Consider the following 19,852-nt stretch of genomic DNA (forward strand, 5'->3'; position numbering starts at 1 on the left):
TTATAGATTTAGTATTGGCCAGATTATTTTTCTAGATTTGGAAAACTCTGGGTGTGTTCCTGTTTGGACCATCAGGCTTCCAGCCTGGACACTGAATACTCGTCAGTTAGCTTTTCACTGTGAAAATACACTTTTGAGATGGTGGTAGATTAAATCCTGTGTTTGGATGGTATTGCTTTTCTTTGGGGGATCTTTACAGAAGAAATATTGTTACAAAACAGTCCTAAGAATTGAGATAACTAAGCTAGGAGTACCAAAAAAGTGAGATCTCTCATGTATCTCTGTACAGAATGAGTATTTTATTTCTTAACCTATTTAGGTAATGTAGATCAAGTGCTTTCAAGCATTGTTGAGCCTTGCAGAAAAGTGATCTCACTTGGTCATTCTGCTACCATGCAGTGAAAGTAGCCCTCCTTAGCTGGAAAGATTGAGTGAAAATGAGGCACTTCCATTAACTTCAGCAGAGCTGCATTTGCATTGGCCGGAGGCTGTGCATTTACATCTGCTGCTGCTTCCAAGTAGGCAAAATGAGGCCTGTATATGTCCCTTTAACAATGAAATGATATCTCTCATATTTCCCTGAATGTATTTGCTGTCTTACTATGACTCTACCTTGTTGCTTTCTCCCAGTTTTCAAAAAAAGCGCTTCTAACCTGTGAAATAACACAGTTAAAATTGTCCTGCGACATCAGTGCTATTATTATACACCTCCCAGGTACAAAATTTCCAGCACTCTGATGGCTCTGTACAGCACTTACCACCTCTGTTTTGAAGTCACATATGCTGCCAACCTTGAGCCCTTTGGGACTGCGGTTCCTCTTAATCAAGAGTACTCTTCTTGGCCATAATTTAGTGCCCTAGCCATGCTGGTTGGTGGGGTTTGTTTTGACCTGAAGAACTGTGCATCCAAAATACATGTCTGTTTTTCCAAGTATAGGACTGTCGTGGTTTAGCCCCAGCCAGCAACTAAGCACCATGCAGCTGCTCACTCACCTCCCACCCCCCCACAGTGGGATGGGGGAGAGAATCAGGAAAAAAAAAAAAAGTAAAACTCATGGGTTGAGATAAGAACAGTTTAATAGAACAGAAAAGAAGAAACTAATAATGATAATAATAACAATAATAAAATGACAGTAATAATAATAAAAGAGTTGCAATATATTAAGTGATGCACAATGCAATTGCTCACCAACTGCTGACCGATGCGCAGTTAGTCCCTGAGCGGCAATTCCTCCCAGCCCCACTCCCACCATGGTGGCCTGTAGGGGCCAGTTCCAATACAAAATTTATTGCATTACACCTGTTGCCTTGCTGAAGAGTATTTTGTTCAGGAAGTAGGTCTGCTTGGCTTTTTGTGAACCAGGTTTGAGGCTCTGGTTCCCTCATGCAGAGCGGACCTAAGCAGAGAGACACTGACCTTTTGGTCTCCATCCCCAGCACCTTGCTTAACATCACCACCAAGTTCTCTTTCAAGTGGAGATAACACCTAGTTGCTGTTTTTATCCATTTTTGTTAGTTTATCTAAACGAAAGCAGAAAGCTTGTTTATTGCAGTCTATTTAAAATCATATTTTTCGCTCCCATACAGTTTCATTGCTGGTGCATTTTTCCTTGAGGTATCAATTATCAGCTTTTCTTTCTATCACATAATGTGATCTTCTTCCAGTCTGAAGTAATGTGTAAATATGTGAGTCATCCACTACCTTACCTTCAGAAAGGGAAGGAGCTAGATTACGTTTCTTCCAGATAAGAGTGTTAAGACTTGTTATTGAAATGATGCGGTATATTTCTAGTCTTTATCAAGAAGAGATCCTGATTAATTTAGCATAAGTATAATGTCATACAGCCAGGTTTTAGTACTAGACTGCTGATAAACCAACTTATGACAATGGCGGGTGGAGTATTCGGTTTGTTTTATGCTGATAAATACAGTTTGCTAAGGATGGTGGAGGAACCAGTTTTCTAGGTAACAGAATTTGGTCCATAGGAGATCAAGCATCTTACCAATATTCTTCCATTCTGCCTTTGTTATAACACCAAATCAGCCCTGATTAAACATTTTACTTAAGTGTTTTTCTTTAAACAAAAAAAGAGTAATTATTGTCTCAAAACTTTTAACACAACTTGCTGTTAAATTAGAATATATTGTGCTGTACCTTTGCATTCCTGCTCTTCCAGAAAGTGCCTCCAGAGCTCCTGCCATTCTCTTTCCTTCTGTATTTGTTTCTAAATGACTGCCTTTGGTCTTCAGTGAAAGGGATTTCTAGCTGTGCCTGCAGAAGAAAGCCTGAACTAGTTAAAAGCTGCTTCAGCTTCATGGTATTTAGTCTCTCTAATTATGAAATATCTACAAATTACATCAGCAGAGAATGGTGCCAACAGAGTTGGGAACAGCAGCTGGAATGCTGCACTGCATTTAGATGCAGAGCGTACTATTTGCGTCTGTTGTGATGCCACAATACAGCCTGTGCTTGGTGAGTGTTGACCTTGCCTTACACAGGATGCCTGTTATGGGGGAACAGTTTGTGGCATTGCAAAATGATGGAAAAATAAATGGTCTCCATTTACTGCACAAGTTTGCTCTGAAAGTTCCTGCTGAATGCTGTAGTTTTAATGTCTATTTAATTGAGCAAGGGCTGAAGAATAATTCATAATGGCAACAATTTGGTTACTGTCCTTTCCCCTGAAACAGCAAAAAATAAGTGATAAAAGTACTAGTTTTGTCAAAGAGTGTGGTCACCAATCACACATGCTGTTCAGTGAATTATTTATAATGTTTATTACCATCTTTCTTCAGTAACACTGTTTCCTAGGTCAGCCTCAGATAGTAAAATAATTTTAACTTGAAATAAAAATGTGGTTACTAAAATTTCTAATTATGTTAGCAAACTTAGTATCTGAACTATCACTACAGCATGGAATTTATCACTGCTCTATATCAGGTAATTGGCAGAAGCTGACATTTTGAAAAGGGAGTTATAAACAGCAGTATATTACATTATGTGGGCTTTATCCTATCTTCTTTATAATACAAAATGTGTTCACAAAGCTCTTTTAGCCAGAATTAAAAGTTAAATATGTCTGTGTTTATGGTTTTGTGGAGGTACATCTCTGTTGCTAGTTGTTTCAAAAGAGTGAATTAATAGTTTCATTTTGTGTAACAGACTTCATTTTTCCAGCATTTTTGAAGTTTTAACTGCTCTCCTCAGTTATGATGATACAGGGATGAAGGCTGTATTTGTTTTTTTCTATTGCAGGCTCTGTGTTTCAGCCATTTAGACAAAAATTAAGACACAAGCATTTACTTCTGAGTGAAACTTGACCAGACAATTTCAGCAAGTGGGAATCTCTTCAGGCAGTTTTACTCCTTTGTCCATTTACTAAAAATTGAAACATCTATTTATACCTTTTTTTAAAAAAACAGAATCTTTGGTACTTTTCTAAAGCCTTACTGGCTTTTTGTGAGTTTGCTCTTTATTTTGATTTTTAAAGAGAAATGACTAACATAAATTCCCCATTTGGTTTTGAAAGGGAATGGAAAGGCACTGCGGGCGCGCTGCCTTCCCCTTAGGTTCTCGCTTCTGATTACTTCATTTTTTTCATCATTTTCCCATTCTTCTAAAAATGTTCCTATCATCGCTGTGTGGCTGAGTTTGAAAAGATGAAATGGAGGCCACGTGGCGGGGTGCAGCAAGCGGATTCCTCCCTCTGAGTTCCGCAGAGACCAGTGCCAAAGGTTTTTGGGGAGCAGCCCTGTGCCCTGTAGTGTTGGACCCCGTAAGAAGGGACTATGGTGCCAACTCTAAGCAAGCTTTAGGTAGAGGGGAAAAATCTGGTTTGCCAAGGGACTTGTCAGGTCCTGGTGCAGGAAGGTGGTGTAAGCAGGAAAGCCCAGTGAAGTCCACTCTGTTTTTCAGTTTTCGTCAGATGAGGTTAGCTTCTTGTCTTAAATCACATCTTTCATGTTTTTATGTAATCTTCTATTTTAGTCCTCAAAATATTCTACCACGTCTCTTCTACTGTCATGTTTTTTTTGCCAGAATTGGCCCATGCTTCTTCCGTAATAACATCCCCATGAATAGTCCCTTTGGGGATCTTCCCCCCGTATGGACAAGGCTTTAATTATCTGTCTTTAGTGAGACAAAACTCCAACTGAAAAATATCAGTCCTGTCTTTGCAACCTGTCCTTTCATGTGAATCTGCCTGCAGAAGACCAGCTGTGAACTTCTAGCTATGTTGACCTTTAAGCTGGCAGTGCTGCATTTCAGAAGGTGGGTGGTGACAGCTCACACTTATCTTAGGCAGATTTCCAGGTAGCGGCTTGCTAGTGAGGACTCGCTGGCATGTCCATGCCAAGGTGGGGAGACCTGGGATGAGAGCTGGCCTGCCTCACTAGTGACGGCTCTCACACACCCCATGTTCGGGGAGGGACAGAAAGGGAGGTGAAGGATCAGCTGCAAGCTGACTGCCCAGTCTCCTGTGATGAAGGCTGACTTTGGACTTCATCTCCAGAGTGTATGTAGACAGTAGAGCCACCCTGTTCTGTAAGGTCTTTCTCCAGAAAAAGAGACAGCTTTCAAAGGTCTGCAGTGCTGTGTGAATCCGTATGACACCTGGGTAAAGATATACCTCATTCCTGTGCAGAGTTTTGGATCAGTTACATCTTAAAATAGTCTTTCTACTGATAAGAATTTGACTCTTTCTTGCTGCAGAAAGACAAGTTTTACAGATAATATGAATCCAAGTTTCTTAAAGAAACCCAGTGTCTACTTTCTCATACAGTTTAGCTACAGTCGCTCTTTTATTCTAGTTCAGTATTGTTTTTCTTACTCCTCTTGCTTTACGCATAGATGTCTTACAGTATAGCTTTTCAGGAGATCATGGTTTACTGTAATACACATGGTAGGTAAACCAGCCCCAATACAAAAGGATGCATTCTTTTTGTGAATCATGCTCTAAATTTCTGTAGTAAGCCATGCTTTCTGTATTATCACAGCAATAATACTTTCAAACCCAGAAGCTTAATGTTGTCTGGGTTCATTGACCTTTCATCAACATATCAGTAAAGAAGAGCATGGAAGAGGCCAGAAGATGCCAGGTAGAACTTTATCTCCTGGGGATAACTGGGAGTGAATCAGAGAAAAGTTCCTGATCACCATAAGTCATCTGCCACTGAGGAAGCATGACGGACTTAGTCATCCACAGACTGGAAGGAACCATTTCCATGTAATGTTTTTACCTCTAAAACCTTGCAGACATAAGAGGAGTTCTCAGTTTCAGGTGAAGAAGTCTGATGTGTTCAGTTCTGTTTCCTCTTCGGTTTGTTTCATGCAAGTTGTTTGATGCCACGTCAATAGAATTGGATTAATGTACAGAAACCTGCTGCTTTTCTCCCCCGTGTTGTGGCAGTCACTTTTCTCTTCTACAAGAATATTGGGATTAAAAAGGCCTGAATGTAACAGCATGTATGTATCAGTGCGGTGCCTCCATCTCCTTCTGGGCACCAAACACTGCCCTGATAAGGGACCATTCTTACACTGGCCTGTGCAACAAAAATTAGATGCTTTGACTCAATGGCATGCCATTGAACTGGGTCTTTCAAATTCATAGGAAAATTACTTTACTACCTGTAATTCCGTATTCAAATAAAGAAAAGCCATTGGTGTCCTGTAGTGGGTCTCTGATGCCACAAGCGCATTCATCTGTCCTGTCAGATTTTGTATGTTGACTCTTACTTTTTTATCTTTCTTGTGCTGGTATCTCTTCGGATGGTTCATTACCTTTGGCTTGTACATCAAGTGCTTTCATCTGTTAGAACAGCCAGCAAACTAGGGAGGTTTCCCAGTTCATGCTAGTAGGAAATCACAGCCTGTGAAAAGGTTATCCCTGCCTCAGGGTTGAACAGACAGGGAGATGCAGATCCTGAGGTGTGTTTGTAAATGGGCTGGGACACACACACATTTCATTTTTTGTTCCAGTAGGTTTGCATAGCTAACATGAGGAATGGTGTTTCAGTATGTACACATGCAATCTGACACTATCCATGTTTATCAGACTGGGCTGAGGTCAGTACCTCTGTGCACGGAGTACCTGGACACCAGCAATGTGCATCTCATGCACAGACGTAAATCAGAGTTGTTTTGTGTGGAAAATGCTCCTCTTTGAAAGTCCTGAGGTGTATTAATTGAAAAACAATCTGAAATTTAATTCCTATTTTATCTCCGGGCATATGTGAACATATTTTGATGTATCTATTTTTGCTAATGGATAAGTTTTCAGAGTAAATTAATATTAACTCAGCTAGGTGATATTTTCTTCTCCCAGAGTGCTCCCAGCTGTTTTACGTGATTTCCTTCCAAGTATTCATTCACATACAAGATCATTTCTTCTCTTCTAAATAAATGTTGCGGAAATGTTGTTTTAAGTCTCTGGGTTAACAATTTTCTTTCTGCTGTGAGCTTTGTCTGCTTTTACTTCAAAGTCCTTTCTGTTTAGGTCTTCCTAGTACTGCATGTCATTAACAATGCAACAATAAATAACAGTATGTTGGTTCCTCTGCATCTCTGGGTCTTCTGCATCTTTGGTTGATTGGTTTGAAATGAGTAATTTAATGCAGCCATAGCATAACACTTTGCTGACTGTATGTTTGAATACATGTGTACACATACATATTATGTATAGCAAGGACAGAAGCGGTGCCTATCTTAAAGTGAAGAGAATAACATCTCATCTCCTGGTAATGTTGAAGTATGGCGGTTTAACATTGTAAACTGTATGAACATGAACTGATCTGAAGCTTTGCCTCTCTGCATAATAAAGGCTTATTATTTTCCTGTTCTGGCATGAAAGGCCCAGTATGTAAGTTTTGTGAACACCGTCATTATTGTGATATTTGGAGTTTTATGAACCAGTTACATAGACTTACCCATGTGTATCTGGACTTGCAGATGTTGTCATGTATACTTCAGTGAAATGTTTAGATTTTTGCTCTTTGCATGTCACTTTTTGCATCATGTGGTCAAATCATTAAAAGCGTTTTGCTTTTATTTTCCTTTTATATGGTTGAGAAGAGTGCAGCTGAGTTGTTCAGTTGGAAAACAAAAATGGGCAAGGTTGAAGATGAAAGGGGTTTAAAACATGTAAGACCTTGGAGTCAGAAACTACATACTTGAATGCAAAGGCTACAACGGGGACATTTAGAAGCAGGTGTTTATAATATTTGGGAATTTCTGGAACTGATTGTATGAATGTTGCTGATTTTCAGGTATTGGGCCATGGGTGAGGCTCATTATTGAATTTAAGTGCAATGATATTGTCTAGTTTTTCTTCTGCAGAATTTGGTCAGATTAGTCCTGAAGTGGTAAATCGGTAACTTAAAAACTCTTAAGTGGCTCAGGGGAAGAAACAGTCTGGTTTGTGCCATGGAGCGTAAGAGTTATTTCAAGTTATCATGCCATTTGTGTGTGTGTGTACGTACATAAATGTGGGTAGAAGAAATGAGAGAGATTCAGAAATAAGCAACCGTGATAAAACACCTAGTAAGAGGCTTGAGGATAGACTAACAAGAAACTTTTGATTCAAAAAAGAGATTAAGAGCAGCAATATAACAACAGGTTATTCATCTGTTGTCCACTGAAGTGTTTGAGGTGTTTGAGGGATGTCTCTGAAGGTTGGAAACCAGTTGCTGAACTAGATGAGCTATGGCTCATTGGTATGGTGCTTCCTTTATTCTTTGGGTTTTTTTCTGACTAGCTCAGTTCACTGTGCTGGTGTCAACCTTCATCATCATGTCTGCTCAAGTGCTGGTGGAAACATCAGTCTAGGATGTTACTGGTTTCTCCCCACAGCTTGATGGTCCTTGGAGTAGACCATAGCAGCTGGTTAATAGCATGTACCATAATGACACCACCAAAGCAGTTTAGCTGGGAAGTTTATAAGAGCAATGGCTCCCTTCCCAACCTCTGGAAAGTATGTATCCAGCAGAATACAACTGCCCCTGCTGGAATACAGCTGGTTTGCACATAGGTGATGCCGCTGCCTTTCTAAAAAGCATGCTCTCCACTGGTGACATCTCTTACATGCATCTATAATCCCAGGTAAACCTGGGAATGTCTCTAATTATGATATGAATTGCTGGTGCATTCTTAAGTAGGAGGTTTGTCAGTAGGGCCAGGATTTCATCTCTGTGTTGGCACTATGGATGAGTTTTTGATTTTTATTTTCCTGCCCCATTATAAAAAGCAATTGAAAACAGTATGTTTGTTTGTGACAATCAGGTTCCGTGTAAAATGGTTGCTCAGTTCTTTTGTTCTCATTGTTTTGAGCAAGCAGTCTTTTAGATGTTGTAGGTAAACCCAATGCAGGTTGTTTGATTGGTGTTTTGATAAACTGACTTAGATTAGCAAAAACATGTGCTCCGCTACCATGCATTGAGAAGGGAAGGTACTGTGATGAAGAGGATAGAGTACACCACAAGTCCAAATATTTCTTTATATGCTGTGATTTAGTGTACTTGAAGCTAAACCTTATTAGAAGAGCTAGTTTATCTGATGGTATTAGACAGCTGTCGTATTAGAACAGCTCTTTAAGTAGTGTATTTTTTCCCTCTCTTTATAGGCCAAGTCAAACCAGGCTTTGTCACCTTACTTTGAGCCTCAATAACGCAGTAGGTTTTTCTGATGTTCATTTACACAGGAACTGTACAACAGTAGTACCAGCTGTGCATCACTTGCATCAGGGGCAGACTGTTTGTGTCTTAGTAACATTGATTCGTTTCTTTTTTTTTTCCTTTTTTTTTTTCCTTTTTCCTTTTTTTTTTTTTCCTGTTCCCAGCAGATATATGGAGTGATCATTCATTTCAGACAGACCCAGACTTACCACCTGGCTGGAAAAAAATCAACGACATTGCTGGGGTCTACTACTGGCACATACCAACAGGAACAACTCAATGGCAGCGTCCCGTGTCCATCCCAACAGATCTCCAGGGCTCACGAAAAGGATCACTTGGTTCCATTACTCCGTCTCCTACTCCAGAAACTGAGGTAACAGACTATGTCTTTTTGTGGGCTGCATACTGTAAAGAAAATGGAAATAACTTTTTGAACTTGCAGGTTTAACTGTTAGCTAAACTGAGCTTTAGAATATGGAGCTTGATAGTATCCCAAAATATAGCTATTTGTTGATAATATGTCGTAAGTATCCGTTTTTCTGTGTCCGTTTTCTAATAGCTGTGCCTCATGAAACATACTAAACTTTGGACATGTAGGATGAAATCAGACATATCTCAGATAAATCAAACAGCCAGTGCCTGATGAATGTGAAACTACTGCAGTTCTGTAGCATGCACTGAAGCGTTGCTGCATTATATGGATACAGGATACATAAAATTTTTGTATACTATAGCAGTCTTTTGGCTGGACTCTTTGTTTGCATCTTCTTTCTTTTTCACTCACTTGGTAGGAGTATCACACAAAGACATATAAGTCTTCATTTGAGACACTAGGTCCTTTACAGTGTAGTTTCTGTTGAATAAATATGAGGTATTTTTAAGTGTAAGTCTCTTAACATCCTGCCAGTAGAAAATACCCGCGCAAGTGGATCACTGTGTTGCAGTCAGTCTTTAACTAGAAACAAAAAGGTATGTACTCTCTCTTCCACATGTGCTAAAAGCAATATGTGATACTGCCTTTTAAAATAATCCTTTTGGGCACAATCCAGGGGGTGTCATGTAAGTAGAAAAATAAAATAAACTATCGGAAAGAAGAGTATGCTTCAAAAAATGCAATCACTTTGGTTTAGTATGCTGGGAAGACTTCTATGGAATGAAATACTAATATAAAATCAAATGGGTTTGAAATTAATTCTTTTTCTTACTAACTTTTTAGAAGAAGGTCCACAGTGTTACGAAATCAAGGGAAGTCTTTGTACTAGCTTTGAGTTTTGGATCAGGCAATCCTTAGGTTTTATTTATTTAATTTTTTAAAAATGTATGTAGATATGACATTTCTTCTGTTCTTGATTTTGTTGATATATGCACCAAAATAACTTCAATGAAAGTTAAGAGGAGTTAAGGCCATTCAAGTATGTATTACCATCTTGACTCTGAAACTTTTATCCTGCGTAGGCTTAAACATGTACATTCTTGTTCATTATTTTAGAAAGATTGCTCCCACATGTTCATAAATGCTACTCATAAGGTTTGCAAACTTGACCACAATGTTTCAGTTACGGTTTACATCAGTCAAGCTCCTGTGGAATGTACTGTGCAACAAGCATGCTGGAAATTATTTCTGAGAGGGTTCATGGAGAATAAACAGCAATTTTTATCATTCAGGTAGAAAACAAGAAGAAAAAAAACCCCAGAAATGCTGAATGTAAAGGGCTGCACATGCTTCCAGTATAAATTCCTGTCATATACACGAGGGATATAACTTCACCATTAAGTATTTTTCTTATTCTAAAATATGGAGAACAGGGCTTTAATTAGTAAGTTATAGATGGCTTTCACAAAAACCCAGAAATCAGTATAGTTGGTAAATTGCAGAGGGAAAATGTGTATATTAATTTCAAATATTTTTCTACCTCTGTTTAAAATGTCTTTGCAATGAAAATTTCAGACCTGCTGGTAATGTGGCAGATATACTTTTAACCTTCCACAATTTTGTTTGCTTTAAATGAAGAATAGTTTGTGATTATAAATAATGATCATTAATTCTCAGCAGCATCATGGAGAATATGAAATGCATGAATTATACCAACACAGATTTTAATACAGTGTAGATGTATTAAATAAGACATTTGAGGAGTCATTCTAAAATGCCATGTATGTGAGTATGTAGTAGGCTCATCTAGGTTTTGATATGGCAGTAAAGAATTTGATCCAGCAAAGATTTATGTATATACAGTTCTGTGGCAGCATCAAGACCATATACTGCAGTGTAAAAGATGATACAGAAAATAAGCAAGTTTCCAAAATTTGTATTATTATGATTTTACCTGCAATTAAAATAACCATATAAAGACGAGGACATTTGTCTCTTGAAGGTTTCTGCATTCATTGATAAGCATCTTACATACCATTATTGAAACAATACTGATTTTTTGACTCAGTGGTTGTTAAGATAGCATTGCAATACAGTACCAGCAGACTTGGAGTAATGGAGTTCAAAACGAGAGCGTGAATTGGGTTTGGGACTTTGTGCACTGCCAAATTCTGAAACTGCTACAAACAAGTGGCATAGCTGGAGCTATAATGAGGACTGTTAGGAAAAGTCTTGCATTTCTTGAAATCACAGATGTTGATCTTTATTAAGAGGGAACTGGAGGAAGAATCCTTTGGGATTCAGCTGGTTCTGAGCAGAACCCTGGTACAGAACAGTAAGAGGGAAATAAACCATGGTGTGGGGTTAAGAGGTAGGGGTAGGTAATGAAATAATTTGTAATCTAGTGTCAGCTATCGTGAATCTTTCGTTTTTCATCTCTCCACAATCAATACTTGCCAGCACTTAATCATCTCCAGGTCGCTTGCAGGTGATAGTACTTTCAGTCCCTGTTCACTGCACTGCAGCCTACCCCAAGTGCTCCCCCTCTCCCTCCCTGTGAAGGATTAACCTGGGTGTCTGTGATATGGTCAATCTGACACTTTACAAAAGATGTGGAAGTTCATCTAGAGTAGGGGCTCCCAAATGCCTTTATCCTGGCGCTACCATTGGCAGCAGGAGTTGTGGTGGACAGCTTCCAGCTCCAAGTTGGACTACGTATGAGCTGTGTACTGCTGGTTCCCTCATTGCTGTTCGGAAGCCTGTGCTCCAAGATAATCTGGTTTGGGAGGGCTGGTTTAGCTCATTCCCACATTCTGGAATTTGTATTGCTTTCTTCTGAAAAAGTTGGGGGATATATAGGTTTTAGGCAGATGAAAGAGTATAATCTAGGATTGAAGAGTGGCATGGGTAGCATTTCATATATGTCCCAATAGGCTTCCATAAGTCCATAAAATACTTTTATCTTTATCACATTTGTCTGTGAAGCATCATGTGCTAGTCTTGAGATGAGTTTATCTGGGCTCTTTCAGCTTTTGAGTTTGTCAAATAAACACTTTACAAATACCTTTTTTTTTCCCCCAGAGTAATGCCTTTTTACCCTTTGTCTTGTTTCCTCTTTTTGTGTCCCTGTCTCTTAAGTTATGTGATATACAGAAGCTTTGCTTCATTTGGTAGAATGTGGCTCACAGCTGAGGGCAGTCAACAAAGAACAGATCAAGTCAGCCATTTTTGTGTTGTAGCTTACTCTGGATATTTAGCATAAAGAAAAGCAGTTACTATTGTTGAACAGAGAATCAGAAAGAAATGGGTAGAGAGGAATGATGCTGTAACGCATACAAATGGCAACAAGGGGTTTGAAAAGGAAAAAATGCAAAAATGTCTTACTTTTGCATAGGCTGCAAGGCAATTTTTCTTCCACCAGATAATCAGTAAATTTCAATCCAAAGCAATTATAGGTTAAGCATTATGTGAAAATCCTGCAGATTTAACAAAAATGCTAATAAATGCTAAATATGAATAAACCAGAACATTCCTTCCATTCCTCCCCCCTCAAAAGCATGAAAATGTATTTTGGTTTTGCACAGCTGATTAAATTTGACTTAGTTTTAGATGGCTCTTTGCTCCTGTGTGTTGCCAAATTACTTCCTTTGTGAATGCTCATCTTTTGTAATGTTCTCTTCCAAATTTTAGAGATTTTTGCTGCCTCTTTCCCATTTCCTGTGCAGAGAAAAAAGCCCTAGGGTTTAATTTTCAGTAAGAGCTTCTTGGAGATCACAGCAGAATTTGATGATGGTAGTTGTGTCTTCTTATAGCCTGACTCATCCCAGGCCTGGGTCACCTCTAAATTCTTCTGTAGGTAACATAACCACTAGCAGCTAATAATTAAAGAGGAGGGGCTTAGCAGGGAAAGCTAGCTCAGTTAATTTGAAGGTATGTTAGGGAAGAGTTACTCTTAGGAGTTGTTTCTCACAAATAATTCCTGCAGTGGGGATGTACTGAGAACACTTCTGAGGTGAGAGGTCCACCCTGCAAATTAATGCATTGGGCCATATTAATAGGTACTACTTCATCTTGGAGTTGAGCTGGACAACATGGGAGAGCTCATCTTAGAAGGGGCCACTAATTAGAGGAATACTTGATTGGGTGAAGCTACAAAGAGGTGGCTCTGGGTCTCTCAGCAACCAAATCTGTCCCACCTAGCTCTTGTTCAGGACTGTGGGTTTTCTGTCCTTGTGGGGAAGAGGAGAGGGGCAACCCCAACATCAGCTGCTCCTCCCAGGCTGTACAGAGAAGAATGAATCTCAGGTTGCTGTAGTGCTAAATGCACTGCTACTTACTTGATTGTACCAGTGAATGCCTCTGAAAATTTTTAGAAACTTGAATAGAAAATGAGAGGGTGGGTAGTTTGTTTGGGGTTTTTTGGGGTTTTGTTCTGTTTTTTAAAAACAATGCTAGACTTTACAAAACTACTTTTTCAGCAAGAAATCTCTCTGCACTCCTTACTAATCCTCCTTTACTTCACTGTCCTTTTCTTGTGCTTTCTCTCTAGAAATATTTGATTTTTACCTTCTATGTATCTTATCCTTGTATATATCATTGTGTTTCAGTATTTCTAGTTCCAATAGTGTTAGGGTCTTTTAATGAAAGTGCTAATCAAATGGAAATCCTAATATTTCCCCTTAATTGCTGTTTATCAAAGGCTGTAGCAGCTGTGGCCAACATTCATATTCAGATTCATTTTGCTTGCTTTTAAGATCATAGTTAAAGAGTAATTTCATTGTCTGTTCCTAATTTATATTAACTTTCCTTGTTTCAATCATTTGTTTTGGTAAGTAACCGTTAGAGGCATGTCTTCTCTCCCCTTTCCTCCAAATGCCATGGTAGAATGGAGTAATTAGGTGAAGTTTGAGGTGATCTGTTCCCTAACCCATCCTGTAAATATCAATGCTAACAACAGTGTCTTGTGTTTTTTTTCTTTTCCTTTTTCTTTTTTTTTATCAATGTGCTTCTTCCTGTGTGAATAATTATGTGTCTAGAAACAGCCATGGAGTGATTTTGCTGTACTGAATGGGGGAAAGATTAATAGTGACATTTGGAAGGCAAGTATATTGTCAGATTTTAGACCCTTTAATACTATTACCCTTGTTTTGCATGGCAGTGGCTGGTTTTTTTCCCCTTTTATTTTTCCATGAATGTCATTCATAACCTAGGCCAAAGTGAATGGGGGTGTACTGCTAGGGATGTCTAGCTCACAAACATGCTGCCTTTTCTGATCTTTCCACTTGGAATGGATTCAGTCTAAACTAGCAGGGCAACTGCCATGACGTAACGAATAAGATGCCTGCACTGAATGAAATGCAGCTTGAGAATATATGCATGCCTCTTTCCAATTTCAGCCAGAAATACTATCGCTTCTTTGCAGGGAGAATTTAATTTCCCTTTGAAATAAAAAATAACACGGTGCTGTACTTAATACTATATTAATAGCACTTAATACTATACTAATAGCACTGCCTTTATCTCTAGGATCTACATGCAGCCACTGTGAACCCAGACCCAAGTCTGAAAGAGTTTGAAGGAGCAACGTTACGCTATGCCTCTTTGAAGCTCAGGTACAATGACTTCAGAAGTCTCTTTGGAATGACCAGCTCCATTTTGTGCTGTGCTGTAATTCTTATGATTTTAAGATTGATCTTGTCTTTTTTTTTCCCCCCCCGTAACAGAAATGGTCCACAATCTGATGATGATGATTCTTGTAGCATCAACAGTGATCCAGAAGCCAAGGTCTGTAAGAATATCCACAATGGGATAACAATCAAAAATTTGCAATTGTAAACATAACTTGCAAGGTGCAGAATGTCTCCCGAAGTTTTGAAATTAACTCTACTCCTCCACTTGGCATAATGTAGGTTGACCATGCAAGACTAATTCTGTCAAAGGAATTTGCAGATTTAAAGCTTCTTTCAATTTGGTCAGGAAAGTGTGACTTGCTTTAAAATCACATAAGCCAAGAAATTGAATGTTACAGCTCAAGGTTCTACTGTCCAACTGTAATAACTGACCCCTTGCACAACTAAGTGAGTTTTCTGTCCTGAGTGAGAGAGGGCTCTGTTCTTTGTCATGGCTGGATAGCTTCCTGGGGTGTTCAGTGACAGAATTTGCTCTTTATTCTTGAGTTTGTCCCTTTTCTAAGTACTTTTCCTTGTTTATGGGGCTGTTTGAACTCACAGCTAGTAACAAGGAAGTTACTTTTTAGAACAAGGAACTTTGTATTTTAGAACAGAGAATGCAACCTAGTTTCAGGATTAAATTCATAGAGAAAAATGAGACCATTATGTGAAAAAGCACCATAATTAAATTGGAGCCTTTCCTGTTGTAATCTAAGGTTTTTGAGAAGATGCCGCAGAAGGTTTTGAATGCTTGTATACATATCTCCAGATTTGTCTTGTTGATAGTTTTGCCTTGTGCTTGCATCCACTTTTAAGGATGTATGTAAATCTCTATAATTGGAAATCCAGGGAATTTAAATAAGTGTTTTGGCTGTGCCATACACCTGCAGTGACTGACAGGATCAGAAGCTACTTATATGCAGGAAGACCGTATGTACCAAAGTTAATAATTATGATAGCATTAATGGTATATTTTAGGAGAGAAAACAGACTGGTCAGGGTACTTAAACTTCTTTGTCATCTTGATTATTTGGCTTGTGATGTTTAAATCAGATGTAAATAAATATATTTTGCTTGGCAGGCTGGCAGTTAAAAAGCAAGGGTTTCAGCTGTGCTCGTTACAATGACAAGCACTAAATTCTGAGCAAAGTAAATGGAGTTGGAGGAGTGATGATCATTAGGTACCAGTCCTCAGAACCAGAAAGCTGTTCCTTTCATGATAAGCCTTATGGTATGGAAGGCATTATAGGGAGGCATTATTTTGATATGTCTCTTTAGCAGGTGATTTGCACTGGGTAGAATTAGGAGTCTCTCCTGCATGGAGAATTGTGGCAGTATTTATGTGGACGAATAACTCGTGTCATCATCTCCCTTCCTTCTCTGGCTTGCTGTTTAAAGCTCAAAATTTATGGAACTGATACCCATTGGGTGTCTCTGAAATGGGTCATTGTCAAAAGCATGTCCTCTTTTGTCTACCACAGCTGGTTTTGTTTCTTCTGTTTGGGCAAAACCATGCTGATGATGCTTAAACAGGTAATCAAAAGTGAGTGCTGAAACTTTCACAGAAGTGACTGAGAGGAGCAAGACAAGAAATAGAAAAGAAACTATACATGTTTATTTTGGGATTTTTTTAAATCACTTGAGTCAAAGCACATTACCTGCTATCTGTCACTGCCTGATGGGGATGTTGTGCAGAGGCAGTAGTGATTGTGTGTGTGATCCTGCAGGTGAAGCTCATGAAGCGCTGATGTTGCTTTGCAGCAGGAGAGGCTGTGGGCAGAGCTGTTCAGTGCATCTGCCTCTGCCCCGAGGACAGGACGAGCAGCTGCTACATGGCCATACCTCACAGGGATGGGAAGTAGTCCGGAAAGAGCAGGGAAAACCTTCACCTGTGGAAAATGCTCTGGGATCCTTAATTCTCACATGGATGGGAAGGGGGTGCGGTGGTGGATTCATTGCTAGCCCATTTTACCCAAAATACTGTGAGACTGAAAGAAGTCTGATAGGATTTGAAACTAATGGCCTGAAACTTGGAAAGTCAGATTTTTTAGCCTCTCAGACTCTCCTCTGCCACATGATGTGCCTTAACTATATTTGATTGAAGCTTGCTTTTGCGTGGCAACAAGCACAGATACTTTTTCTTCATTTCAGAATAAGAGAAGTAAGCTTTTTTAAACTCTAAACTCTCTGTTGGAAGAATTTGTTAAAATAAACCTTGTTAGAGATATTTTAGAGATCTTAAACTTACTTAAACCTATTCATGACAGTACATTTGAAAAAAAATTAAATTACAAAATTAGATTTCCTCAATGGCACTGAGTAATGCTGTCTTTCAGCAAAGGGAACCATGCCACCTTGTGGAAAGCTGAAGTAGTTGTCTTCTCCCAGAGTCAACTTCCGCAAAGATTGTAGCACAGCAAAAATGTCAGTTTGGGGAAAAGTGTGTCATATAATTCATGTAATTCTTGTAAGAAAAGTGATTTACGCAGCAACACAGTTAAGCATTCAAAATTGTTAATAAACAACAAATGTTTCCATATACATCACATGCTTAAGATGCAGTTCAGAGCTTCGTATCCTTGGCATCTTGGTGCAGGTTGTTGGCACAAGGCCATAAAAGAGAAGGGGAAGGCAGAGAAAGGGGAGAATAATTACATCCAGCTTCTTGATTTCAGTAATTTATTTTGGTAGGAATTTCTTGAGGAGATGGCTCATTGCACTTGACAAGGATCCTAATTTTGCATGTGAAACATGCACAACTAGAAATGAGTTTTGAGTTGGTACTTCCCAGGAGGCAGATCATAACCTTCCTGGTTAATTTATAGAGCAACCTGCGCCTTCCTAATTGAGTTTCAAGGGAGGTAAAAAGATGCTTTTACCAATCCTGGACTGTAAATTCCTCTGGGCTGTCTCTTTTTACATTGTTGTAAAATATGATGGCCGTGTGTAAAAGTATAGAAAGATGCTAAATTTTTTCCTTGCGGTCATGCAAAGAAACTGAACCTCCTGGGAAACCCATCTCTTTTCCTAGGAATGGAATGAAAAACGGTAAGCTCATGTGACTCAATTTATCCGAAGTCTTTTCAGAATTGGCCTGACATTTGGGCTTGCCTTTATTCTTTCCTTTTAAATGTGGTTTTCTGCTAAGACATAATGTAGCTGTGTTAAGCATGGATTTTCCAATTCCCTGTCCACATTAGTCTGTTCAGCAGAGCTTCACTTTCCAGCCTTGCCATTTTAGAGTAGTTTCAGCTGTGTATTGATGTCTAAGAATGTATTTATACCTGCAGAAGTACTAGGCAGTTGCTCCAAAAGTCTGTTTTCTACTTTAGAAACCAGTAAATGCTCAGGATCTCAAAGGAGGAGAAGGAGACTTTTTCGAAGAGGGGTAGAGGTAGGAGATGCTGATACCAGGTATTTAAATTTAATGACTTGCCTGTCGGTGAATGACAACACAGTTGGAGACATGGAAACTGAGTTGGTGATGAACTCCTATAGATTACATAGGCTCTAGAGATTAACCATTTGGGCTTTTTGAAGTGTTGTGAGGGATGTTTCTGACCAGCTGACTTGTCAGACCATTTGTGGCTGTCATGAAAGTGGCCTGTAAATAGCACTATCAAAATAATTTTACAAAATACTATGTGGCCCCCAAAGAGTTAATATCCATTTCTCTGCTGCTTTTCTTGCTATGGAGGCAGGTATATGTGTTTTGGAGACATCCTACTTTTGCTTGTTTCTGGTCTTCTTCAGAAGCAAATATCCTGGCTAGACACAGGACCATTTGTATATAATCAGCGTGTCTCCTTGGTGATGGAGATAAGTCTGATTTCTGATGCAATGAAGACTTAATCAGAGAGGAGGAGTTTTTGCTGTGTCTAGTAATTCCAGGAAAGGATCATATTTTCACACTGAAGTCCATAATTCTCTCTCACAGTCAGAGTAGCTTCTAAAATTATTGGTGCAAACAGGGAGTATTCAACATTTTCCAGCAGCTTCACAGTCCACCTTGTCCTGCATATAATCTCATCAGCACGTGAAACACTACAAAAAGCCTCAGTTCAATTAATTTCAATTAATGGACTCAATTCAGTTAATTAAATCTGAGGAGTTTATTCCATCTTACAAAAAAATATTAAAAGAAAAATTAGGCATCTTCAACAGTTTTTCTTCAAAAATGGTACTTCTGCTTGTTTTTTTAACAGGAATTTTTTTCTTTCAAATCCTTGGTGTTCATTCTCTGTGAAATAGGACCTGTTACAGGGTAGAGGACTAGAAGAAATCTTGAACCCATTCCTTTACCCTTATAGGGAACCACGATATATAATCCCATGTATTAATTTCAAGTTTCAAATGTTTTGGTTTTTTTTTTTTTTGCCCTGACTAGTCTTACTGACAAGCTGATTCAAGTATTACCTTCTTTTGATGGTCAAAAACATTTTAACCTAAACTTTTTGAGGGCATTTTTTATCCTCTTATTCTATGTTTAGCCGTCTTCTAGTGCATTTCTAGCAGGCAATTATGTCTCTTCTTCAGCTTAGTTTTATTAAGGTAAACAAGCCAAGTGCTTTTAATTATTCATAATGAGGCTAGGAGGGTTGCTGTTGTCTTATGAGTCCGTCTTTCCCTGACTGTTGTAGCAGCTCTGTATTTTCTGTCTTTAATTTTTAACCATGGGCCATCAGATTTGTTGCTTTGGGTGGAATTTTTCCAGGGTCTTGTAGGGTAGCTTTAAAATGTCCATATTCTCTATTGGAAAGTTCTTGACAGATAATTTAATTTAATTTTTTAACTCCTGTGTAGCTAATAATTTTAGTTGCAACTTAAGCCATAATTATAACCAGTGTTTGTAAATTTATAAGAGTGAGCGGAAGAAAAGTTCTGGTCTTCATCTTAACAATTTGAATAGCACCTTGGTCAGGCGGGGGGAATTGTGTTGTTTTGTTTTGTTTTTTCAAAGAATCTTATTGCCAGTAGCTGAAAGTTTCTTGTGAACAGCAGAATTTTGTATTTTGGGTATTAGCCTAAACAGTGTGTACATAGTTCTTTTAACACTAAGCTACTGCCAATAGACAACTAAGTGTGTCTTTGGAGATACTGATTTTTGCATTGATGAGATAGTGTGGAAATGGTTTCACGAAAT

The 19,852-nt window shown here is 38.8% G+C and overlaps 1 protein-coding gene across 1 annotated transcript in view; it reads left to right on the plus strand.

Moving 5' to 3' along the window:
- The window catches only part of APBB2 (amyloid beta precursor protein binding family B member 2), a 198,340-nt gene that overhangs the window by 117,250 nt on the left and 61,238 nt on the right, over positions 1-19,852 (plus strand). The window contains exons 6-9 of the mRNA XM_069791231.1: positions 8,832-9,040; positions 14,077-14,139; positions 14,567-14,652; positions 14,764-14,824. Coding sequence (XP_069647332.1) covers positions 8,832-9,040; positions 14,077-14,139; positions 14,567-14,652; positions 14,764-14,824 — 419 coding nt within the window. The remainder of the gene's footprint in view (positions 1-8,831; positions 9,041-14,076; positions 14,140-14,566; positions 14,653-14,763; positions 14,825-19,852) is intronic.

This window comes from Haliaeetus albicilla, chromosome 1 (genome assembly GCF_947461875.1).
Source record: "Haliaeetus albicilla chromosome 1, bHalAlb1.1, whole genome shotgun sequence".
In the NCBI taxonomy this organism is placed as follows: domain Eukaryota; kingdom Metazoa; phylum Chordata; class Aves; order Accipitriformes; family Accipitridae; genus Haliaeetus; species Haliaeetus albicilla.